General features: G+C 37.3%; 1 protein-coding gene across 10 annotated transcripts in view; it reads left to right on the top strand.

Moving 5' to 3' along the window:
* Window positions 1–26007, top strand: part of PPFIA1 (PTPRF interacting protein alpha 1) — an 89741-nt gene that overhangs the window by 45830 nt on the left and 17904 nt on the right. For 6 of the 10 annotated variants that reach the window (XM_039535497.1, XM_039535503.1, XM_039535500.1 and 3 more), the window contains 13 exons: window positions 75–206; window positions 2795–2857; window positions 4507–4586; window positions 4810–4960; window positions 5899–6122; window positions 7367–7601; window positions 12207–12358; window positions 13163–13335; window positions 14019–14112; window positions 20480–20561; window positions 20686–20886; window positions 23785–23847; window positions 24334–24360. In XM_039535497.1, coding sequence (XP_039391431.1) covers window positions 75–206; window positions 2795–2857; window positions 4507–4586; window positions 4810–4960; window positions 5899–6122; window positions 7367–7601; window positions 12207–12358; window positions 13163–13335; window positions 14019–14112; window positions 20480–20561; window positions 20686–20886; window positions 23785–23847; window positions 24334–24360 — 1677 coding nt within the window. The remainder of the gene's footprint in view (window positions 1–74; window positions 207–2794; window positions 2858–4506; window positions 4587–4809; window positions 4961–5898; window positions 6123–7366; window positions 7602–12206; window positions 12359–13162; window positions 13336–14018; window positions 14113–20479; window positions 20562–20685; window positions 20887–23784; window positions 23848–24333; window positions 24361–26007) is intronic. The other 4 variants (XM_039535505.1, XM_039535504.1, XM_039535499.1 and 1 more) reach the window with 3 other exon arrangements.

The raw sequence follows: 26007 nt of genomic DNA, 5'->3' as shown, positions 1-26007 counted from the left end.
TCAAATGTTTCGTAGGACAGATAACATCAACAGCTTTGAATTAATCATACTTTTAATGCTTTCTAATAACTTAGGCTAGACAAAGAGAGAAGATGAATGAAGAACATAATAAACGTTTATCAGATACTGTTGATAAACTTCTGTCTGAATCCAATGAAAGACTTCAGCTTCATCTCAAGGAAAGGATGGCTGCTCTGGAAGATAAGGTAGAAAATAATTTAATGTGATGAAAGTATCGTAAAAATTAATGAAATGTTTAGCAATGTGCTTGTTACATTATTTAACAGCTAAAGTTACAAGAATAAATTATATATGTATTGTAAAATGTGTATCTTTTACCATAAATAACTTCCATTTAGAGACACTATCAGCATGACTTTTTGAAAATAGCTGATTCTGGGAAAACTAAGCCAGTTTATCAAGAGAGTGCTTTCTGTGTCCTAAACTCAATTCGTGGGGGGTGGGAGGAAATTCCTTTAATTTTTTTTAAAGGATTTTTATGCTTCCCTATTGATGTTTGTTGCTGACCATATAAACGTGTTTGCTTTGGGTCATACAAGAAGTCTGTTGCAGAGTCAGGAACAGAACCCAGATCTTGAGTCCCATTCTTCTCGTATATCTTTTGCCCCACTCCTCCTTTTCTATCTAGTCCAGTGTTTCCTGTATCATGGTGATAATCTTCTCAGCTAGAAAAATGAAATATCTTTTCCCTCACAGGAGAATGTCTACTTGACCATAAAAAAGGTCACTGGACCAAGGAGTTTTTCTGTGATCAATTATTGCACGCTTCAGACCTCTGTCCAAGGTTCTGTTCTTTGCCCTCTTAATTCAGCGCCTCTTCCAGCTTGTGACATCTTGCAGCCTGCATGGATTTTCACTTATTGGCTCTCTTTCATCTGTAGTTCTTCAGAGATTCCTCTTTGAGGTGGCACTGCATTTCTTAAGTAGGATGAAAGAATCCTTAAAGGAAAACAAGGAAGTTCCTTCTGTGGTAGCATTTTCTCCTTTTGTTCAATGATCATTTCAGTTTGCATTCCCCCATATTGAAGATGTAGATTCGAGTCTTCTGGAATACAGTACTCACCTGGGAAAACTTTTCGGTAAAAGTTAAATGGCCCTCTTTTTAAAGACTTCAACATGCTGGCATATTTTATGATCCATCTGAATTTTCAGAGGCACTTGTTTTTGCTGTGATAATCAAGTGGTCTGTCACCAATACCCCAGCTGAGTTTCTGGCAATACTATTCCAGGGCTTTAGAGGCAGATGGCTTCTTTGCTACAACCCCCAGAGAACTGGGCTTTTGCTTTCCTCTCTGCTTTTGTTCTCAAAGGGAACTGAGGAAAATCAGACATGACTGAATAAAACTCTAGTGTGGCCCTGTTGTCCCTAATGAATTAAGTGCTTAAAGTTAGGCTCCCTAAGTCTGAAATATTTGGCCTCTGACTTTAACATAGTGGGGAAGCAAGATTCAAAGCACTGACCTTCCCCCAGCACCAGTGACTATATTTTATGCACTCGGTCACAGTGGCAGTCTGTTTGGCCTAACCATGGTACAAAACCTCTTTCTGGAATAAGACTGACTGCACACTCTCTAAGTTTGAGATATTCATGAAGTAAAAAGACAGTTTTAGATATACTTCACTGTTAGTATTGATGTTCAGAAAGATACTGTTACTTTTCTGCATAAGTGTATGATTAATAGGAAGCCAACAAAAATGGACAGTTGAATAGAATCTCATTTGTCTCTATCCAGGTCATTAAGCCTTTCTTCCCAGAATGTCCTATATTGTAGCTTCCAGTGTTTCAAAACTGAATTAAGATTCAAACAATTTAAAAACAAGAACTTTCAAGATAATGTGTATCAGGTTTGGGCGGGGGAGGAGAAAATGAGTCAAAAGGTTATAAACTTCCTAAAACAACTTCCCTTTTGCAGTGACAATGCCATTTTCATTATTATTGTTTACTACAATCACATACGTTATTGGAAGGAAGCCAGATGCCTTGATGGTGGTGATCTTTGTAGCTGACAGACAACTTTCATAGCCTGAGTATGGGAGTCAGTTTGAGCATGATTGTAGTAGCTAGTTATTGTATAAAATTTGTATATTTATAGTACAGATATTGATAAACTGCCATATGATGACTATGCAAATCCCTGCATTCTTGCTAATGAGAACTATGAGTGTACCGGAGTTTACAATACTGTATAGCTGACAAATTACTGTATGATGCTTGTGCAAATCAGACAAATAAAACCGGTATTAAGGGAATCTAATGACCAGGAAAGATTATACATCAGTAACTGTACCACAATCCTGCTTTGGCTGTCTGAGACATCTTTTTAATTAAAATTATATCTGTCTGCTACATAGAATAACTTTGTCAAAAGGAAACTAGCAAACAGATAAAAACACCGTTTATTAGTAGAGCCCTGCACAGATACCAAATCTATATCTGCATCTAATCCACAAATGGTCCGTGGATTTGTAGGGCTCTAGTTATTAGTAGTAACTGTTTAGTGATAAAAGTTACCAGAACACTAGTAATTTAATTGTATAGAGGATTACAGACCAGAAGTCTGAATCTATTTTAATTATATTCAAAAAATAACAGTAGTAGGCACAATAGTTTTCTTCAGTTAATAAATTAAGTAGCTATGAGTTAAGAGGTACTGCAGTTACTCCTTATGTAATGGACCTTTTGTAATAGCTTGTCTTACCTTAATCACCCTTCAAAAATTGAAAGATCTACAGTGATTTAACAGTAACATAACTTTGTGAAATTTTATTTTAGAACTCTCTTCTTCGAGAAGTTGAAAATGCAAAGAAGCAAGTAGAGGATCTTCAACATGAAAAGGTATTATACAGATAGTTTTTCAAATCAAAATGTAACTGTTCTATTGGGACATAGCTGGAATATTATATAAACTATACTACATAACTTTCTAGTTATAGCAGGTTATGTAAAAATATTTAAACTTGGTTTCTTGCCTTGGTCTTGGTAATTTCTTGTGGCACAATTAATACTGTTACTGTTCATTGTAAAAGGTTGGTTGCCTCCTTTGGTTCAGAGAATTATTGTTGCGGCTTTTACAGGTGACTTAAGTTTTTCAGCAGAATTACCTATTTAATTTAGTTCAGTTAAATACAAATTAGGTGAAAACAAGGGGGCTGTATTGATAATTTACCAGGATTCTGAAGGCCCTGTCTAACTCATATTTTTTTCATAACTTATGCGGTGAGTAGTAAAAACACAAATAAAACTTTTCCGTTGCAAGTGCATCTTAATGGTTATTTTATAACCGAGGCATCCAGTGTACATTTTGAGAAGCTTGCTACTGAACAATATTGTAAAATTTGTACACTACTTTTTAAAAAGCTACTTAAAAAATTGTGGAGTGGGACAGGAGAAGCACCTATCATGCTTGGCTGCTGTGTTGAGCTCTTGTTGGTCGGGGGAGGATTAAGCAGCTCAGAATCATCAGGAACAGAGCTCTTGTCACTAAAGGTTTTGGAAATGTTTTGGAGGAGAGGAGTGGGTTATGCTTAAACCTTCTTTCACTTTCTGGTTATGGGGTCTCAGAATGCACAAAATTCCTTTAACTGTCTGGCTATCCCACTTCTTCTAAATAATGTTGTCACAACCTTTCATTCCCATAGTTGTGGTGATTCCTACTGTAGAAGCTATGGGAATGTCTGCTCTGACATCACAATACTTGTTTGGCTTATTCAGCAATAGTATGTACTATGTGTCCTAAAATACTTTGCTGTGAAGTGAGTTTCAAGGTTGGCCAAGTTGCACAGGCTTTACATCAGTTATGCAAATTTAAAGAAACTAAGAGCTACAGGTTGTATTAGAGTGTTCTGCAGGATGGGCTTTGAATATCTGTGGCATGGGACAGGAGTTCTCAACCTTGGAATTGCCCCTTGCCATTGGCTATCTAGGTCTTAATTTCACTCTTCTCAGTCTTCTGTTGAAGTGACTTACTCAATCATTCAGTTACTACTTACATATAAAATTCTTGGAGCATGAAGAGATCCTAGTTGCGAGTGGCTGGATTTAAGGTCCTGTTTCATATAGAGCTTCAGCCATCCTCAAGCTGTCCTTCCTAATTCAGTTTTCTCATTTACTCTAATCAATGTTAGCCAGTCATTCACACATGGATACAAGTCTTATTCAGTTGTTTCAATTTTAAAAAAATTGGTATTTACCTAGCATAATTGACTGAGGCATCGCAATTACTACAGTACTTCCAGCACTGCTCTCTGGTGTTTAGTAGATCAGTAGTGGTGATTTAATGGTTACCACTGTTAATGTGGCAGAAGTCTTTGAAGGCTTGCTTCACTGAGGAGTAGTTTTGAAGGCAATCTGTTGTATAGAACACATAATAGTGGAAATGAGTTCTGTGGGCCTGGAAGATATATACATACTTTTTTTTAAATGAATGTAATGGCAGAGCTCTTGTACATTTTGTTTCCTGATTTTTCTTGGTCTATTTTTTGCAGGATCAATTGGTACTAAATATTGAAGCAATGAGGGCTGAAAATGACCAAATGAGGATCAGAGCCACATCTCTTCATCATAGGTACAAGCATTTAATGATAATACTGTTTTGTTAGAGGTTACAATCAGCTTTGTTATATTGTATAGTTTTTTATTATCATTTTAAACATTTTAACTGAGCATAGTAATGAATAATATTTCTATGCCAAAGTTGCAATACTACTTTCAGTCTAAAAATTAAAACTGGAGGAGCAAGAATAGTCTTTTCCATACATCTAAAGATTTAATCTGTGTTCATGTTTTAGCCGACCACATTTGGGTAGTGTACCGGATTTCAGATATCCGATGACACCATTATCTGTGGCTGACAGTCATACAGATCCCTATAGCAACTCATCAGTGTTAAGACGGCCCCAGAAAGGGCGTTTGGCAGCGCTACGAGATGAACCTTCAAAGGTAATGGAACATTATTACTTTACTTTGGTAGCGAAATATGCTTAGATTCTTTTGATCTAATAGGCAATTGCAAGTTAGTAGGATAGAAGTACATAGTATGTGACCCCTCGCATAGTGTAGCCTTATTAAATAATGACACTAAAATTTTTTGCGCTTAGAAAATTTATTGTTTATCACAGTTTTTTCCCAAAGTGGGCTGCTCAAAAGTTTAAAAACTCTTCTTTTTCTTTAAGGGATTGACATTTTTATTTTGTATACTAAAGTGTAGGTTTTTGCTAGATTCTGCTTTTTTTTGTATACACTAGATTTCCTGTTTCACCAAAATACATAATTACCAGTACTTTTAATGTATGTTTTAATTGTTATTTAGTAACTGAAAAAGTAGGGATTTTGATACCATATTTATTGTTAGAAAGTGTGATAGAAAATATAACTTTGAAACTGAAATATCATCTGAAACAACCCAAATCTATATTTTAATTTGTGTGCACAAAGATGTTGCAATTTCAATTTAATAATCTAGCACTCTATCCATCATTTGGCAAGCAATCCCTCTGTCCCTTTAAATACTTCAGTTTCAACAGGGCTCAGTTCCTAAATATACTGAGTTGTCCCTCAAACGTATGATGGAATTTGGATTAATATTGTTAGCAAACCTTTGCAATATTGCATTAGAGTTGGGTGTGATATGCGTATGATTTCTATGACTTGAACCATTACTATAATTCTGCAGTTTTCTAAAGAATTGGTTTTGTTTTTATTGTTTTCTAAATATTGCTTTCTCGATGGATATCTACAGCATGTAAGTGAGAACTCGTTAACTTTGTTTTTATATTTTTTTACCTTCTTGAAAGTAATTACATAGTAAAGGGTTTATATTGTTTTTTTCAATTTAGATTGGGATTTCTAGTCTTTTTTTTTTTTTTTTTTTAAAACAGGTTCAAACCCTTAATGAACAGGATTGGGAACGTGCACAGCAAGCAAGTGTGTTGGCAAATGTAGCACAAGCATTCGAGAGTGATGTTGATGTCTCGGATGGTGATGATGACCGAGAGACTATATTCAGTTCAGTTGATCTTTTGTCACCTAGTGGTCAGGCTGATGCTCAGACTTTAGCCATGATGCTTCAGGAGCAATTGGATGCAATTAACAAAGAGATTAGGTATAGTTTATTGGTTAACTACAATTAAGATAAAATAAACTTCTTTCATAGCAGAAATTAAAATCTCTCATTGATTTGTGTGTGGTTATGGGTAAGCCATGCAACTTCTGTGTTTTATTTGGAAAAAAATAATTTAAAAGTGGTTATGCTTGTCCAACGCTGTAAAATGCTTCTGACACTGTATATATGGATGGAGGTTACTATATAAATGGTGGTGGTGGTGGCAGTAGCTGTTGCTGCTAATAGCAATTGAGTGTAAGTTCTTAATCATCATTTAAACTGCCATGTGATAAGTTGCTGGCTATTCTCTCCTAAATTTATCTGTAGTAACTACTACTATTGTAATACTCTACCAGTGAGTATTAGACTGGATGATCTTCTGTACTGTGCAAGAGGTAAAATACCTAGGCATGATGGAGTAGTAATAGTAGAAAGGCTGTAACTTATTTGGATTTCCTTGTTTCTGTTGCTTTTAAATAGTACCTTCGGTTTTCATTTTAATGGTAGTGTACTTACTGAATAATAGTTACCACATACTTTGGATATATAACATTTTCATATGAGATTCCGGAAGCACTTTACAAATTAGCTTCACAAAATTCTTGTGAAATAGGGAAGTGTTGACCTCTTTTTATAGATGCGGAAACTGAGGTATAGAGTGGTGTGATAACTTGCCCCTGGTCGCAGAGGAAGTCTGGTGCTTTCACCACAAGGCTAGCCTTTGTCTTAGACTATCTTTCAGTTTCTCAGTCCAAATTATATTTTTACAATATTACAATATATTAAAACTCGTCCTCCTTCTATACAACTTCCTGTGTTTGGATCCCTGTCCTTAATCTGTGCCTAAACACTCTTTTCAAGCTCTTCCTTTAAAATAAATTCTTCCGACAGGCCTACATATTATACTGCATTGTGAAGTGTTACTAATTTGACAGAACATAAAACACATGAACTGCAATACTAACAAAACATCAGTCACACTACCTTTAGTCCCATCGTATTTCCTATTTGTTTTGTTTGTTATGTTGTCTGTCTGAATTGCAGCTATCTTGTCTTTCCTGTCTGTGGAGGTCTAGTTTTCTAGTGTCAGACAAATAACCACACAACTTAAAACTATTATTCTGCCAGCCCCATCACTTATCTTCGTGTAATTGAGTCTTGCAGTGCTTTTGCAAATGTACTGATTTTACAGTGAATTGATCAAATTAAAAAAAAAAATCACCTAGTCTTTAAACTTTTTTTAGATTGATACAAGAAGAAAAGGAAAATACGGAGCAGCGAGCAGAGGAAATTGAAAGTCGAGTTGGTAGCGGGAGTCTAGATAACAATGGACGATTTCGGTCAATGAACTCCATTCCCCTTCCTTTTATTGGTGGGACCCTTGCTGGTTCCTCTCCTCCTGGCAGTGGCCGTTCCACACCAAGGCGAATCCCACATAGTCCAGCTCGGGAAGTGGACAGACTAGGTGTTATGACACTAGTAAGTATCAGATTTTTTTTCTCTACAATAGAAAATATCTGCATCCTAAATAATAACCCTAGTAACCTTTGTCCTTTGCATCATTTTCCCTTATTGAATTTTTTTACTTGTTTCCTTTCACCTTCAACATCAAGTTCAAATTGCTGATCTTAACTTTCAAAAAGTCTCCAAAAGTTTGCTCTCTGCTCTGCTCACATCTCTTACCTACATTCTGTCATCTCCTCCTAGTTTTACTCTGTGCTGCCGCCTGTGCCTGGGAGCACTTAGCCCTTTTCCTCCAAATCCTGGTACAACAACCATTTACTCTCTTCTTTCTTAAGTCTATTCAAATCATACATGTTTTGTTGCTGCCTGTTGGTCGTAATCCACATTTCTACTGAATGCTCAACAAATAAATAAGTTCATACAAATATGTGAAACCCATAATCTTGCAGATTAATGATTAAGTGCTATTTACATTTTAAATGTACAGCTATGATATGAACTGAAATGTATCTATTTGAGCTAGCAATTTATAAAGGAAATGTTTTAAGCAAGTTCTAATCTAAATATTTTCTTTGCAGAAATTGACTCAAAAATGAGTTTCACAGCTGTTTCTAAGAAAAAATAGGTCAGAATGATATTTATTGCCAAGGCTTCCTCTCTCAATGGAGCGTGACTTTTTTAAATCTAGTTTTAGTGAGCAAAAATAAGCTGCAAGTCCTGTAGTATCTAGAAATCTTCATGAATTTTATTGTTCAATAGTAATTGAAACTGTAATTGATTTCCATTAAAATTCACAACTCCAAGATTTAAAGGAACTGACCAAATCTGATGTGGTAGTATTGAGCTGAGCTATTGGCTTATTCAATAAGTGAATAATTTTTTAAAGCATAGTAATGTAAAGATCCTAAACTTCCACCAGAACTACAGTAGTGGAGATACGGGATTTTGATTAATGTATATTGTGAATAATGGATTATTTTTTACATTATTTTGTAGTTTCCTAATAAAAATCCACTTGGTATTTATGAACATTAGCTAACATTTAGCCTGTTAGCTTGCATTAAGCCCATGTCATTGTATCAAATGCTATCACAGAGATAGTACTTCTGTCTTGGGATTGGTTTTTTTCTTTCCAGATTTGTGGATACAAGCTAGTTTAACTGTTTTAAAAATTCAGTGCTGGTACTTTTTTAGTTTAACTAAAACTGGTGAATTAAAAGCTTGTAGCTTTCTTTAACAAGTACTGGCTGACACTCTGTAATTTTTTTTCATTGGTGTTCATTTCTTGCGGTGGTGTCTTTACTTTAGCCATCCCAAAATTAACTGGGTGTTGAGGTCTGGATTAATTTACGAATTTTTTCATTTTTCTCCTCTGTTGACCTCTTCCTCTAATGATTGTTAATATTAAGATTTTCTTTACAAGGAATGGATGATGTCCTCGAGTGTATTTAAATAGCACATATAGATCCTGAATCCATGTATATTTAATATTTGATGCACCTTTCAGGGTTATCTAATTTATTTTCTATTGATGGAGTCTCAAGGGTAAACTAAGTCTATACTATGATTTGATTAGCTTGTTCTGATATACAATATACAGTAAAAGCTTTGTTATCTGGCATATTGGGGGTATGGGGGGTGCTGGTAAGTCAAAAATTCCGGTTAACTAAGAAAAAGGGAGTTTGGGTGCGGGAGGAGGCTCAGGGTTGGGGCACAGGAGGTGGTGCGGGGAGCAGGGTCTGGGAGAGAGTTTGGGTGTGGGAGGAGTTTTGGGGTGCCGGATCCAGGTGACACTCACCTTGGTCTGCTCCATAGCAGAGATGCGGCCAGACACCTCTGTGTCCTGCCTCTGCCCGCAGCTCCCGCCCCCGCAACTCCCATTGGCCACAGTCCCCGGTCAATGGGAGCTGCGGAGCGAGTGCTTGGGTGGGGCAGAGGCAGCGCACAGAGCTTCCATGGCCGTTCTTCCATCTAGAAGCAGCAGGGACATGTCGCCACTTGCGGGGGGCTGCCTGAGATGAGCACCACCCAGATCCAGCACCCCGCAGCCCCTCCCAGAGCCCGCACCCCATAGCCCTTCCCGAAATGCCAGTGTCGGATAACACAGCTTTTACTGTAGCAACATGGATCAAAACAGAAATATTTTAATGTAAGATTGAACAAATCTTTACACATTTACCTTGCTTAGCTAACATGGAACCTTTTGCAAAAGGCATATTTTTAATCCAAGTAGACTTGGCAAGCCAGTCAAGTAATGTCAATCAACGACCTTATAATTGACCACGGCCAAATATTCCAACAAGAATACCCTGATGTATGTGGCAGCCTACCATTTTCATTGCATCATGGTGCCAGTCTGCATTTTTAGTTTTTAATTTCATTTTGTCTTGCATTTTTCTGAATTAAAATAACTGAAGTAATTTTTTTTTTGTAATTAGGCATAAGTATCTCCCCTATGCCTATTGGAGATGATAAAGTTGTACTTTTTTTTCTCTTCCTGTTACTGTTCTAATATATTAGTACTCTAAAATATTTGACAGTTTTTTGATTACTTGTTAATATTTGACTGGTCGATTGACCAGTTATTTTTGGACCAAATGCCCAAACCTACCTTATCTTTCTAAACATTCTTTGTTTGTAATATGAAGTGCATTGAATGTTTGATACTCAAATTTTTTTTGCCTACAAGTCCTTTTTAAAATACTGAGCCAAGTACAGTGTAAATCTGTTTCCCAAACTATATGAATGTAATTTTTTGCCAGTATCAGTCTGATATGATTATGCTTTATGTACAATTTCAGTTAATGAACAATCTTTAATCTTTTGCTCTGCATACGGTTAAAGGTTGGGAATGTTTTAAGAGGTGAGATTCAACAGATTTTGGTGGGGAAGAACAACTATTGGTGATAGGGCATATTCATTCCAGCAACCTAAATGTAAGTTCTCTCTCAATACTGTTGCCAGAGTTCTGGACTTCAGGATTAATATTGTAATGTTTCTGATTATATTAAGTCTAGAAAAGGGAACAAGATTCCAAACTGGTTCAGAATGAAGAGTGTTTAAAATTCATAGGATCTAACTCAGACAACATAGAAACCTCAGTCCCTGCCTTGAGTATCTTTGGTTATGTGATCAAGGGATCTCCATGCATCTGAAGAAGTGGGTTTTTTACCTACGAAAGTTTATGCCCAAATAAATCTGTTAATCTTTAAGATGCCACCGGACTCCTTGTTGTTTTTGTGGATACAGACTAACACAGCTACCCCTCTGATACTTGTGTTCCAGGGAGAGTCTTTGCCCCAGTATTCTCCTTATTTATTTATTTATTTATTTATAAAATCAAAACAAAACTTAATTTACAGGTTTTCTTGCTGAGAATATTTTTTCTGTTTTTCTTTTTTAATTTTGCCTTGTAGATATGAGTGAAATATTATCCTCTAAAACTGCTATTTAAGTATCTATGGTATTTCCATTATAAACCTAGATTTTCAAGTATATTTTGTAGTTGGAGAGCATCTCAGCTTTCTTCCACATATATTCTGCTCTATTATCTTCTCCCTAATGTGTTTTTGTCTGTGCTAATACTTTGAGATTGTGCTACAGAGTTTGCAATAAATCTGGTTTCTCTTAATTTCTTTTCTTTGCATGCATCTGTCAGCCTAGTGATTTAAGGAAACACCGTAGAAAGGTAAACTCTTTAGCCACTTAGTTACGTTCTTTTGCTATGTCATTCACCATAAAGTATTAGTGTAAATGAGATCCCTTGCAAGAGTTATGTATTTGTGAATAATTGCAAATTATTTCATGTTCAAATTTAATCTCTGCTATTAAAAATATTAAATTAATGTTTTTTTTAATTATGTTGGGAATAAAGAAAAGAAAAGGAAGATGATCTGCTTTAGAGGAAGCAATAGTAATTTAGCTTGAGATGCTTTTACCCCAAGTAAAGGGTGTACTATGTTATCCATTTGCAATAGCCATTCCTCTATCTCTGTAAAGGCATACTTGCGTTGAATTTTGAAGATTACCAATACACAATTAAATTACTTAGTTTGAATTTCTGATCCTCATCACACTTGAAGGAACTCCATAAATATTGACATATGGATTCCTGATTTTAAAAAGTTGTGATTAAAACATCTAAGCCCATGACATCTAGAACACCTTGTTTAAAACTCTTCTAGTTCCTCATAATTGAAGTTTGAGCAATGCTTTACTTGGCCCTCTGTCTTGGTGGCTTTACTGAAAGAAAGAAAGGGTGTGTGTATATAATGTAATATTAGCATACATAGTTTTAGGGAGTTGTTAAAGGCAGTGTATACTAGCTCTGAGCCCTATTTGCTGGATAGGGAGGCAATGAATTCTACATAAGATTGCCACGGTCCGATTTCCAGCAGAAATATTACTTTTGTAGACAACCAGTGTTGTTGAATTAAGAGGACGTTCAAAGAGAATGAAAGAGTAGAAATGATGGTCTCAGAATAAAAGAGCTGAGAGAACCATATCACTATCAAGTGAAAAAATAATCAGATACATTGTCTTTTAATTCTTTGTACAGTATTAATGTAGGATTCATGCTAGAAACTAAACTCTAAAGTTTTAATTCTTTTTTCCCCTTAGTCTCCAGTTTCTGGAGAAGAAGTACGAGATGACAAGACCACAATAAAATGTGAAACATCACCACCATCTTCTCCTCGATCTCTGTATTTGGATAGAGTCCATAAAGGAGCTTTGCATACATTGAGCCACGAAGACATCAGGGACATAAGAAAGTAAGTAAGCAAGATGGCAGAAAATATGAGGTTAATATTCTGATAACATAGCTAAGGTTCAGATTTTTAAAAAGCTGATTGACTACAAAGTTGTTGTTCAGATCATGCAAGTTTTAAGAAATTGATTTTTAAAACTTCTGAAAAGACAAAGTAAATGGAGAAGTCAGAATAATATGTCAGTTGATTTGCTAAAGTTAGTCTTAATAAGCAGTCCCCTTAGCACGTTCATTACTGGCAGTTGGTTTTCTGTGGGGAAGTTTTCAAGTACCAGCCATTTGCCTTTCTTTTTATCACTTTATGTAAAAATGCATATTATAGAGAAGAAAGGTAGATGAAAGGAAGCTGAAATTTTAATTTATTATGCAACTCATTTCCAGATCTGTGGCTTAAATTCAACCTATGATCATCTGAACTCGGTAGGGAATCTGACATCTAGTGGATTGTAATATACATAACAACAAAAGATATACAAATAACCTGCAGTTGCTCTTATAGGTCAGTCACCCTAATAAGATATCTCAATAAGAAAAGGGGTAAAATGTTGAGACATTGGATGTTGTCCAGTGTTTTTTTGTTTTTTTTTAATGCTCCATTTAATCTTTTGCTACATCTTCCAGTGATGCTTTTCACATCTTTTGTGATGAGAAATGTTTAAAAACTGGAAATTAATTTGCTGAGGTAACTTGACAGTCTTCATTAGCTTCCACCAAAATCTCAAATTGCCATAAAAAATGTAGTGTGCTGAAAGTGGGGGTTATTTTGTGTGTGTTTTTACAGACTAAAAAAAGTTCTTTTTTTCTAAAGTTCTACAGGTTCTCAAGATGGGCAAGTAAGCAACCCTAGTAGCAGTAATAGTAGCCAAGATTCCCTTCACAAAGCCCCTAAAAAGAAGGGGATCAAATCCTCTATAGGTCGCTTATTTGGTAAGAAAGAAAAGGGTCGACCTGGACAAACCAGCAAAGAATCATTGGGACAAGGTTGGTTTGTTATCTTCTAACTAGTGTATTATCAATAGTATAAAAGGAAGGAAAGACTTAGGCAATGTCTACATTTACCGGGGATCGACGCTGCTGCGATCGATGCAACGGGGGTCGATTTAGCGGGTCTACTGAAAACCTGCTAAATTGACCACAAAGCACTCTCTGGTCGACTCTGGTACTCCACCAGAACGAGAGGAGTAAGATGAAGACAACAGGAGAGCATCTCCCATTGACGCAGCACTGTGTTATTCACATAGTTGAAGTAGCGTAACGTAGGTCAACTTACTGCGGTAGTGAAGACAAGGCCTTAGTCTCATGTTATACATTTTTAATGTATTTTTCTAAGTAATGTTTATTTTAGATTCTAGGTGCATGACACGTGGAGTGGGGAGAGAATAAAGATATTCTGAAATGCTTGTTCATGTCTCATATTCGAGTACTATATGCTTTAGTGTATCTCTGGGGGAAAAAAGGGCTATCTTTTTAATTTCTTCTTATCACATTTCATTAATAAAATGAGTTACCGATAGACACATAATTGAACAATTACTGCTGATTAGTAACATTACAAAGTACTAATTACTTTGTTCAGGTATATGATAGTTATGCTGGTTTATACGAATACATTCAAGGTAAAATACAAACAAATGTCACTAAGTACCTTTTTTTATTCCTTGTAGTTGGCTTGGCAGAAACAGAGAATTCATCTCAAGATGCCTTAGGACTCAGCAAACTTGGGGGACAGGCAGAAAAAAACAGAAAATTACAGAAAAAGTAAGTTATCAAATATGTAATTTAGGGGAAATGAATAATGTCTTTCTTTAAAGGAAAAATTCCAAACATTATGCCTGATGTAGTATCAAGCCTCATTAAGTTTTGCAGACTTATTTTTTACATACATCTCCAATATAGTGTGTTAAAAATGAGTTGTGGTCTTGGCAAACCTGATGTGATAGCGTTCAGCACTAAAATCGCTTCTGTAAAAAATGAGAAATGAATTTTGGAAAAGTAAAAATGGACTTAATGAAAAACGTGTCTTGAAACAGAGATGGTCATTTTAGATTTCTCCTCTTGAGGTTTGTTCCGTGTGTAAATTGCTGGCAAGAGTCCAACAGATGGCTTTGTCTGCCAGCTGAAAGCCACATAGTGCAAGCCTCCCTTCTTGGAACATTAGGGATCCCTAGTGTGTCCAGCAGCTAGTTCTTTTTAACAGTTGACTAAGAAGCAATTCCTTTCTGCATAACAGCTACTACTCATTTTGTCTGTTCACTAAATTTATTACTTAAGATTTTTCTGGGTTTTTTTCCTCTTATCTGCTCTCATGGCTTTTGGCAGTTTAAAACAACTCATTTTTGCTATTGGTGGTGCATTTTGCCCCAGAATCTTTTTGGTGCATTAGTTTGCTGAACACTTATCTGCCAGTCTTTGGATTTATCTACACTTTGAGCTGGATGTGTAATTTCCAGGTTAAGGAGACACACTCATGCTAGCTCTGTTCAGGTAGCATGCTAAAAATAGAAGTGGGAGAGGTGGCTGCCTTGAGTAGGATCCCATCTGAGATGCTAGGCATGTATTGTGGCAGCTAGCCCATCCCACTGCTCGCGCCTCCCTGGCTAAACTTCTGTTTTTAGAGCATTTAGAGCTAACATGGTTATGTCTCCTTGAGCTGGAGATTACACCTCCAGTTTGAAGTGTAGATGTGCTCTTTTAAGTGACATATTTTAAACAGCAGTAATTTTTTGCCTGGTTTTGGAATCTTTCCAATAAGTATTAAAGCAGAAAAAAATTTGTACCTTGTTTACCTTTTAAAGATGTACTGCATCTTGTGGTGTTTCCAAATGAACCAGGCAGCAGAGAGATAGCAAAGTCCATGAGTGCAGAAGGCAGACAAGATCTTTCATGATAGTAATCTATGACTGGATATTTAACTGGCAGAATAGCATACTATTGAAAACTTGAATAGGTTGGCAGAATTACGATTTAATTGAGTCCTTCCCACTCACCCTCTTAATAAGATACTAGTTGGCTGTCATTGTTGTGCATTACAAAAACAAGAACATATATTCTTTACATATCAATAGTATTACTGTTTTTAGTGCACCCAACTATCATTTTCCTCTATGTCAGAAACTAAGCTACATTGATTTGAGGTCAATTATGGATGTCTTGCTTCATCTTCAGGAAGATTAGCTAGTGAATGTGCAAGAAGCAAGCACATTAGAGTTTCCCTTTCAAATGAAAATGACTCCTTTAGTGCTGAAAATATGCTCTTAAATTCAGTACCAAATAAAAGAAATGTATGGTTAAGTGCCAAGAAAATTGGCAACATTTTTATTTGAAAACCTTGAATATTGGCAATATATTTTGACTGTAACGACACACAGAACTGTTGCTCCTGAAATTGCTGACACATGGAATCCCGCCTTGTGACTAAATTCTGTTCTAATGATTTCGATAGTTTATGGAGTTTTCCGATATTACCTCTACTTTCTTGAAAGAGAAATGTTAACCTAGCTCAGGGGTCGGCAACTGTCTTTCAAAATTTTGCTACCATTGCTGGAAACTATAGTCAATTCAGATTATTGGGTGTTATCCATTTACTGATTTATTTTGAAAATATTTACCCACATTTGCAAGTATGTTACAAACATAATCTAACTAATCCTTCAAACAACCCCATGATGTTTATCAGGTGTTACATATCAAGTTATAATTTACAAATGACAAATCTGAATTGGAAATTGTGGCTTTCCCAAGATCAAAATGTAGGATTTCAAAATCTCTGATTCCTAGTCCTGTACACTCAGTGGACACATTGATATGAGCTTACTGATCAATATGATGAGTTTTTCATAGTAAATTTCAAAATGTAAAGAGTATTACCGAAAAGGCATAGGTTGCCATAAAAGCCTTGTTATTCTGGTGGAAATATGTAGCAAAAATGTACATTTTCTTTACTTTTACTGCCCCACAGGGCAAAGTGTAGGACTCTTCAGTCTTGTAGGGGTAAGGATCTAACATATGGTTGCCAGTTGTCTGGTTTTGAACTGAAATGCCTGGTTGAAAAGGGATCCTGGTGGCTGCTGTTAAAAATCCGGTCAGCGGGGCTAAAGCAGATCCCTGTCTGCCTTGGCTCCGCGTGGCTCCTGGAAGTGGCCAGCATTTCCCTCCGACTCCTAGGCGGATGTGTGGCCACGGGGCCTCCGCACGCTGCCCCGGCCTCAAAGCTCCCATTGGCTGCGGTTCCCAGCCAATGGGAGCTGCGGAGCCAGCGCTCAGGGTGGGGGCAGAGTGCGGAGCCGCCCAGCCACACCTCCACCTAGAAGCCGGAGGGAAATGCCAGCCACTTCTGGGGGCCGCCTGAGGTAAGCGCCACTCAAAGCCCATACCCCAGCCCTGAGCTCCTTCCTGCACCCAAATTCCCTCCCAGGGCCTGCATCCCCTGCCACACCTTCTCCCCACCCCAGTCCTGAGCCCCTCCTTCACCCAAACTCCCTCACAGAGCCTGCACCCTCTGCCACACTCTGAACCCCTTGGCCCTAGCCCCCTCGTCCCTGGCCCCGCACCAGAGCCTGCACTCTCAGTTGGAGGCCCCCCCCCCTTATCCCAAGCCTCAGCCTGGAGTTTCCCCTCCCATCCCCCTCACCCTGAATCCCTCATTTCTGGACCCACCCTGGAGCACACACACCCAGCCCAGAGCCCTTACACTCTCCTGCAACCCTGCCCCAGGCCAGAGCCCCCTCTCACACACCATACCCCAACCTGAAGCCTGCACCCCTAGCCAGAGTCCTGACCCCCTCCCACACTCCAACCCCCTGCCCATCCCAATGAAATTGAGCGAGTGAGAGAGGGTGGGGGGATGGAGTGAGTGGGGGCGGGGCCTCAGGGAAGGAGCAGCAAGTGGGGCAAATGTGTTCAGTTTTCTGCAGTCAGAAAGTTGGCAACCCTAATCTAGCATTCTTCAGATCATAGTACTATACTTTGGCAAGCTTTTGGAATGGATTGATAAAAGTGCACTGAACATAGGAAGCAAAAATGTGTTAGAAATAACTAGAGAAGATCCATCGCCGTCTCAGTGGGAATAATCATAAACATGAAAAGGATCGTGTCAGAGCAAATTCTCAAGGCTAATTGCTCAGTTTCAAAACATGTACACAGTGAAGAGTATCTGAGTGACTCAGTAAGATTCCATACGCTATATTGAAAATCAACAATATTTAGGTAGCTTTTATTAAAAAGATTAAGAATTTCATACTTTCTGAAACCTAATGTAACTGTAGCAGCAGTGACTAAAAAGTTCTTTGTGCTTATGTTGTGTATCACTTCATATCTTTTTTTTGTTTGTTTCTGTATACACAATCTCAAACATGTTTGCAACAGGCATTGTTACCATTTTATTTGAAGGCTCTATTAACAATCCTATGTTTACAGTATTACATTATTTCATTCTGTTTCTATATTTGTGTTATGAGTTCAGTTTAATTGTAGTTTTACATTTTTCCTTCATTGTTTTATTTCCTTATTATTACCATTTGATGTGGTAGTGCAAAATCAGGGTAAGTTTATATTTAATTTATTAGGATTGTTGTGGATGTGTGAGAAATTCGTTTGGAAACTTGCTTTGACTTTAATGATGTCTTAAAAGCCTTAATTGTTCAGCAAATTAAATGTATGTTTTTACAAGAGGTGATGTTTCTATATTAGGCAGTGAAATGTTCTGCTGAAGCATTTATAGTGAAAGCCTGTTAACAGTATTTGTTAAGGCATTGACAAAAACAAAGCCGTTTATCTTACACTGCATGCTGTGAATGTACATCATGTGAATTTCAGTACTTCATTTAAATTATAAAACTATACAACCTTACTTAATATGATCTAACAATTTTAACTGTTTTGGAAAGCTGTTTATTACTACTAAATTTTTCAGTGTTGCTGTGGTTGTCCATTTGCAAGGTTGACTATTGTGCTTTATCCCACTTCATGTTTTTTCTTGCTTAACCTACATTATTTTTTATTGTGTTGCATATGTCACCTCTCCACTCTGTGAATGACACCAGTCTTGCTACCCTTTTTAGCATCTTCACCACTGCACTGTTAATGCTTTTTCATACTGTATAAGTAACAAAATAATACAAGATTATTGGAAATTGATTCCTTGCATAGGCAATGGAATTTTGTAATTCCTTAAAATTTGCAAACCCATATGCAAAATTGAGTGTAGACTGGTGATGGGATGTGAGTTATGGATTTACGTGGCAGTAGGGAAAATAACTTGTCAGCTTTAGGTGTTCATTTTCTGGATGAGTACTTGTTTTTTGCTTGCAAGGTTATTCTCAACCTTATTACTATTGTTTAGTTGGGACTTCAGTTGAGCATTAAATCTTTCCTGGGCCAATACATTCACCTACAAAAAACTATAGGCGAAACAATAAAATCAATGATCTGTCTGTTGATCACCAATGACTGGCTTAATTTCTTTGATATATATGAATTTAAATATAAGGCTTTTCTGTACCCTGACCATAATTGTTACATTGCAGAGCCGAAGTTGTACTAAAGTAATCTTGTGGCTGTAGCATTCTTAGACTTCCTAATTTTGACAATTCCTTAAGCCTAGAATCATTCGGTATTATAGGTGTGGACGTTGTTCACGTTTGATGAACACCTATTAACTTAAATGGAAAGAGATCATGAGTATGTAGCCAAGGATACAGTATCTTGTTAGTGCATATATATTTTTAATGGAATACTGTACCAGAGATGGAGCTGGATTAGTAAAGAAAGTTCTTGGTGACTGTTGTATTTAAAAAAAAATTGTGGAAATTCATTCATGAGAATAACTGGTCCAGGTGTATAAGCTGGATAGAACAATGGGGAAGAAGAAAAAGCAAAACTAAAACATGTTACAAAATTCATCCAATTAGCTAGCTCTAACTTTGGCTGTTTAAAAGTATACTGCCAATGCACAAAATCATGCTGTCAGCCTAAATTTATTTTTTGTTGAATTTTTCTCTTATCTTTAATAACTATAACATGCAAATACTGTTGCATGGTATAAATGCCACATAATGCAAGTTCTCATTTGCCTGTTTACTTGGGTCTAATTGTGACAAAAGCAGGTTTTGACCATCTTCTTTGGGACCTCTTCAACTGCCTTTATAATGTGTACAATAACTACATGCATACTGTAACGTAAATAATTGGGATTGTACTGCCCATACTCTAGCCTTAGTCTTTTTTCATTGCAAGCGGGCAAATCCTGGTAGCTTAATGGACAAAACTGAACTTCAAAAGGCCTTGTATAAATTCCATCTGGTGCAGAATGCAGTTGCTTAAGATGTCTGAAATTATTTCCTTGTAGGTTTCAACAATATTGATTATAATTTCTTTAATTTAGAAGCCATTAAAGAGTCCCTGTCCAGTAATATTTTAATGCTGTGTATGTATATTAAAGTCCAAAAAGCCAAACATAATGTTAGTCCAAGTTCTGTTTTCAGATATATGAGTGAGATTGTATAAGCTTAATTCTCCCTGCGGAGGATGAGAGGGTATAAATAATTGGGGAAGAGAGGGATTGGGGCGTATGTCAGATATTTTATAGAAAACCTAGTGGAACTTTTTAAATTAGTGTTTACAGAGGGTTCCTATGACAAAGCAATATGTTGTAATAGTTGTAAAGCAGATTAATTCACTGAATAATAGCAAATTTGCTACATAAGCAGTAAGTGATGTCTGTTTTAATCAGTCTCTCACCAGCATAGATTGATGGTTCTCAACCTTTTCTACCAATCCTCCTCCAAATTACATGGGACTCCCCTCTCATTTAGCAACATGGTAAATGGGCAGGGTGAATACAACCATTTGGCGCTGTTTGCAAACCCCTGGCACAGAGCATTTTCTGGTTCCAAAAAAGAAAGACTTAGCATTTCTGCCATACTGAAATTTTACACTGAATATGCCATGCCACATTTGCTATGGCCCTGTCCTCTTTTCAGGTATCTTACAGTGTCTGTAAGATTGTTAAAGGAGGAAAGCTGGATAAAGGAAATAAAATACTGGTGTTAAATAAATGAAACACAGAGTTAAATGACTATTTCAATATTACTTTATTTTCATTTAATGACTGTTTTTATAATTTTAGACATGAGTTGCTTGAGGAAGCTAGAAGGCAAGGTCTGCCTTTTGCACAATGGGATGGCCCTACTGTGGTGGTGTGGCTAGAGGTAAGTCATCCCATTTTAAAACATAAGGGTACCTATACACGGGAGACTTGTAGCATTTTAGTAACTTGAAGATTTGAAGAAACATATATTTACATATACTACTGACATAATTTCTATTTGCCAGTTATGGGTAGGGATGCCAGCATGGTATGTGGCCGCTTGCCGAGCAAATGTGAAAAGTGGTGCCATCATGTCTGCCTTGTCTGATACGGAAATACAGCGTGAAATTGGAATCAGTAATCCTCTGCACAGGTTGAAACTGAGGCTTGCCATTCAAGAGATCATGTCACTAACAAGTCCATCTGCCCCTCCTACGTCAAGAACGGTAAGAAAAAAATTAGAAGTAACTTAACTGGTAGGAGGGAAATCACTGCTGAAACAACATCAAACATTTTTTCTCTGCTCTGTTAAATACAGAAATTCAGCAGACTCCAGAATTCTAATTGAAGAATATTGTGGGTGGGAAATTTGAGTTTTTAAGAGAAATTTTCAGAAATGTACATTAAATTGCAAAGGACCACATAACAGTTTAAAAAGAGGAGACTTTTTTCCAAAAAACTCATGTGGAATAACCATCATATTAGCTTATAATAGATGTTACTTTACTGCTAAAAACATGAATATTGTAGAGCAGACACTGTATGCTACTGCAGAAGTTAAGCAAAGATGTCAATTGATTTTTTGTTTAGGGAAGGATTAGCTATTTTTCATTTCAACATGACAGTCTATTTTAAATGATGGAAATATTAAGACTAGGTATAATTTGCCAGGTGTATATTGTATAATTTTTTGATTAAGGACTATAACATACATATATACACCTCTACCTCGATATAACACTGTCCTTGAGAGCCAAAAAAAATCTTACTGCGTTATAGATGAAACTGTGTTATATTGAACTTGCTTTGATCCACTGGAGTGCGCAGCCCTGCCTCCCTGGAGCACTGCTTTACAGCGTTATATCCAATTTTGTGTTATATTGTGTGGCGTTATATAGAGGTAGCGCTGTATAACTGTTGTAAATGAAAGGAAGACTTCATTTTAGGATTGGTAAAAGATTGAGTAAGTTGCTGTCAGAGAAATTAAGTCAGCTGAATGGGTGATAGGAATTCTGGACAATGGCAGCATCTCAGTATAATTGATTATTAAGGCTGCGAGTCTGTCACGGAAGTCATGGATACCATGACTTCTGCAGCAGCTGGTGCTGGCTTAGGGGCAGTTTGGGTGTGTGGGAGAAGGCTGGGGCGGGATGGGGGAGCGCTTACCTCATGGTGTGGGGCTTCCCGGCTCCCACTGGCATTGCCCTAGGCAGCGGAGGCCCTGGGCGCAGGGACGGGGCTCCATGCTGCCTGTGCCCGCAGCTCCCATTAGCTGCAGTTCCCAGCCAATGGGAGTTGCAGCAGCCGGCGTTTATGGTGGGAGCAGCATGCAGAGCTGCAGGGACGCAGAGCTGGGTAGGGAGCCCCTGCCAACCCTCCCCCCGTGCCCCCAGCACCAGCAGGGGTGCCGCTCCCGGGCCACATGCCGCCCTTCAGACCCAGCGGGGGTCCCGGGCCACCTCTTCCAGGACCCACAGTGCCCCTGGCCCGCCCCCGCCCAAGTTTTAGTCACAGGTATTTTTAGCAAAAGTTATGATCAGGTCAAGGGGCCGTAAATGTTTGTTTATTGCCCGTGACCTGTCCATGACTTTTACTAAAAATACCCGAGATTAAAACGTAGCCTTATTGATCATGAATTGTGACTATTGCCATGAGAAACTGTCTGTGATTTTATGGGTTCCATGTGGACATAGTGGTACACCTGCATTTAGCCAGTGGCAATATTGGGGCTTGTAATTGGCATGTTGCATATACGCTCTGAATTTTGCTGGAGAACTGCCATGGTTTAAAAACATTTGAGTTACTTTGCATAATTTAAAGTATTTCTATAATTGCATGAGACATTCCAGTAAAAGGAGAGGGTTGAATTGATATAATTGTATTCTGTCATGTACTGTTACTGAGAGGCAATGACGTCTCTTAGAAAATATTGGAAAAAAAATCCTGGGTAAAGGATAGTCTGATTTATTTGCATTCCCCTTTTTATGTTGCTAGAGATATTGTGCAAAAACAAACCTTCTTTGTTGTTGTTGCTGATGCCTTGTTTGTTTAATCTCAAGTCAAAGAATTTTGACAGATCATTATGCCATAATGGGATGAGTTCATAAGCATGAGACAAAATATATTAATGCAAATGTTAGTAACTTAGGAGAAAAATTCTCCAGAAAATAAATCAGTATAGTTAGTTTTAAATACTATGGCTTTTTAAGTATTATGTTTTTTCATACCTTTTCCATAAGGTAGCAGTGTTTCGTAAAGTAGAATATCTTTTCTATTAGGGAATGGGTTCTTTTGGTACTTCCTTACGTAGTGGGCTTATGCAGATGTGGAAAAATTTGTTTCAATAATAAAAATCCGTCTTTGTTTATATAACCAAAATCAGATTCTCAAATTATAATTATGCTAAATCTTACATAGGTCTCATCCTACATTCATATTGCACCAAATGGTCCATTTACTTAAATGGGAGTGTTATGGATCTTTGTCTGCATGATCATTCTGACTACTGTGTAGGGAAATATTTCTGGAAATATTTCAGGTTTGAACAGAAGCAAGTGGCTATTGAAGAAACTGCTTTATAAGTATTGTTAATAATTTTAGCAAAATACATATGACATTTAGTAGATTAGTATCACTCCTCACTGAAAATAGTAACTAAAAAAAAGTTCAAGAATACTTTTAAATGTGCAGAATTACAAAAATGTTTAATAAAATTAAAATTGCAGTTGTTAGAATGTTGTCCAGAAGTACATGCAACACACCAAAGGATAATTTGTAGTTAAGAACAAATAACTTATAAAAGGGACATTATTAAAATGAATATTTTAGAATGTTGTTCACCATTCCAGTTCTTGTCATAGTTGATTTGTTAATCAAATCAATGTAAACTATTTAACACACTTTGTAATTATTTAATAATCTTTGAAGGGAGATGCCCCATGTCAGTGCACCTTTATTCTACATTATCATTTTAAGTAAATTTGTACTTCAGACTTTAGAAACCATTGCTTTTGCCCATGCCTGCTCCTTATATTTACCTATTGCTTATATATTCTGCAACCTTTCCTCTTTGTTACTGCTTTCCTTTCATTGGATGTGATTGGTTCACTGTGGGGTCATATTAGACCACGGGAAATGTCTGGGTAACACATGAAGAAATGGAAAATCTTACAGCCACGCCACAAACGGTTAGTTACAGCACTGCCACTTCTGTTCCTTATAGTGCTTTTCCCACTTTTTGATTGCTTGAATCATGTGCCTTTTAGTCTTTCAAAAGAATGAAAGTATTAAAAAAGCTCAAGTATTTGGATTATGGCTTCCTTTAGTTACTAACCCTATATGAAACTATAATTCACACTTTACTCTTTTTTTTCCCCTTGGGGATTAAAAAAAATAAATCAATGATTCTTACTGAAGGCAGACTAACTGTGTTGTGTGTACAGTTTATTTGCACATAAATTTCTTCTTTACAGAAAACCCTATCAGTACAAACATTTTCCTACTTCTATTAAATTTTATATTGTTTTTAAATGCATGTTGCTAGCATTCTTTAGATTTTTAGCATGCCATAAAGATACTGCATCTGCTCTACATCTTTTACTTTGCTCTTAATACTAAACTTATAAATACTAATATTTGTGTGTTCTTTTGCTTTTCTAACCACATAACATCAGGAAGATGAGGAGGGAAGCTGGGCTCAGGTTGGAGATTTTATGTAACTTATTATACAGTATATGTAAAGCAACACAGTGCAATTAAAGCATGAATTATAATCTTTGTTTTCCTCTGAGAATGTTTTGATCTAAATTTGTAGATATTATTACTAACCTTATAAACTGGCAATGTGATTCTCAGACAGTATTTTTTAGTTCACTCATTTTAAAATTTTCTGACGCATCATGAACAAATTTGAAAAAAAAAACCAACTACATTTTGTTTAGAAGTTAAGACTATCATAATACAGTGGGCGCTGCACAAAGTCTATAAATAAAAATATATTTTTCTTTCCTCTTAATTTCCAAGGCTATTTAACATAAGAGGAATATTCAAAAGTCCTGCTTATTGTTTGTTACTTAAACTATTTGTCTTCTGTGATATTATAACAAGCTAATGTGAAAACTGTTCTCTCTTAAACTGTGGTCTATGACTTTGTGGATTGAACAGCAGAACAGATCACATGGTTAGAGAATTGATTTAATACAAAATAACTCCTTATTGCATCTAAAGCCTAGAATGCTATGGAGATGCTGGCTCTGTGTCAGGCCAATGGTTCAAGGAAAATATCTGCCTGTTATGGAAGACCCTAATATAATCTCACCATTACCATGATCACTGGCCAACTTCTGTTATCATAGAGATGCTATGTCCAGGCACAGTGTGATTTTTGTGTCACCAATATAGTCCTGCTTGCACAGTTGTTCTGTCTTAGATCTGTAGTAAATCCCATTTGTCTCCTCAACTAATGAGATGGAGTCTGTCCGGGGTGGGGAGAAGAGAGAGAGAGAGAATATAATATAGAAAAATGATAAAAAGTAAAATAACTGAGGAGGGCTTCTTTAACCCAATATCTTTGGGCTGTACAACTTCTTGTTTCCTCTCTGGCCTCCAGCACAGTCCTGTTATAGAAAGTATAATTTCTTCTTCGTGTGCTTGCTCATGTCGGTTCCATCCTAGGTGTGCACGTGCACCATGTGCCTAGTTGCTGGAGATTTTTTCCTTAGTGGTATCCGTAGGGCTGGCCCTAGTGCCCTCTAGAGTCCCACCCACATACACTGGTATAAGGGGCACTGCCAGATCTGCACCCTCTCAGTTCCTTCTTCCTGCCAGTGACGGTTGCTTGGAACAATCTTCTTGCTCTCGCAGGGCTTCCCTAACAGAGATCAAACAGAACATTTTTCTGCCTGTCTTCTTTCTGAAGCCTCACAGCATTGCTCAGGAACAGAGACTACACACATTAGACGTTACGCAGGCCCTGGTCTTCTATATCGAAAGGACTAAGCCCTTCCGCAAGTCTACGCAGCTTTTTGTAGCTCTGGCGGACAAGATGAAAAGACTACCAGTGTCATCCCAAAGAATCTCATCCTGGATAACCACCTGCATCCGGGCTTGCCACGAGCAGGCGAAGATTCTGCCTCCAGCTGTCATGACAGTTCATTCCACAAGAGCCCAGGCTTCATCAGCAGAATTCCTCATGCATTTACCAATCTAGGACATCTGCAGGGCCGTGACATGGTCGTCAATTCATACCTTCTTGTCCCACTATGCCATCACCCAACAGGCCTGTCGCGATGCCAGTTTCAGGAGAGCAGTGTTGCAGTCGGCATGACTGTAAATTCTAAGCCCCCCTC

This window comes from Mauremys reevesii, linkage group 4 (assembly GCF_016161935.1).
Source record: "Mauremys reevesii isolate NIE-2019 linkage group 4, ASM1616193v1, whole genome shotgun sequence".
NCBI classification, from domain to species: Eukaryota; Metazoa; Chordata; order Testudines; family Geoemydidae; genus Mauremys; species Mauremys reevesii.
This window is presented reverse-complemented; position numbering and strand designations above follow the sequence as displayed.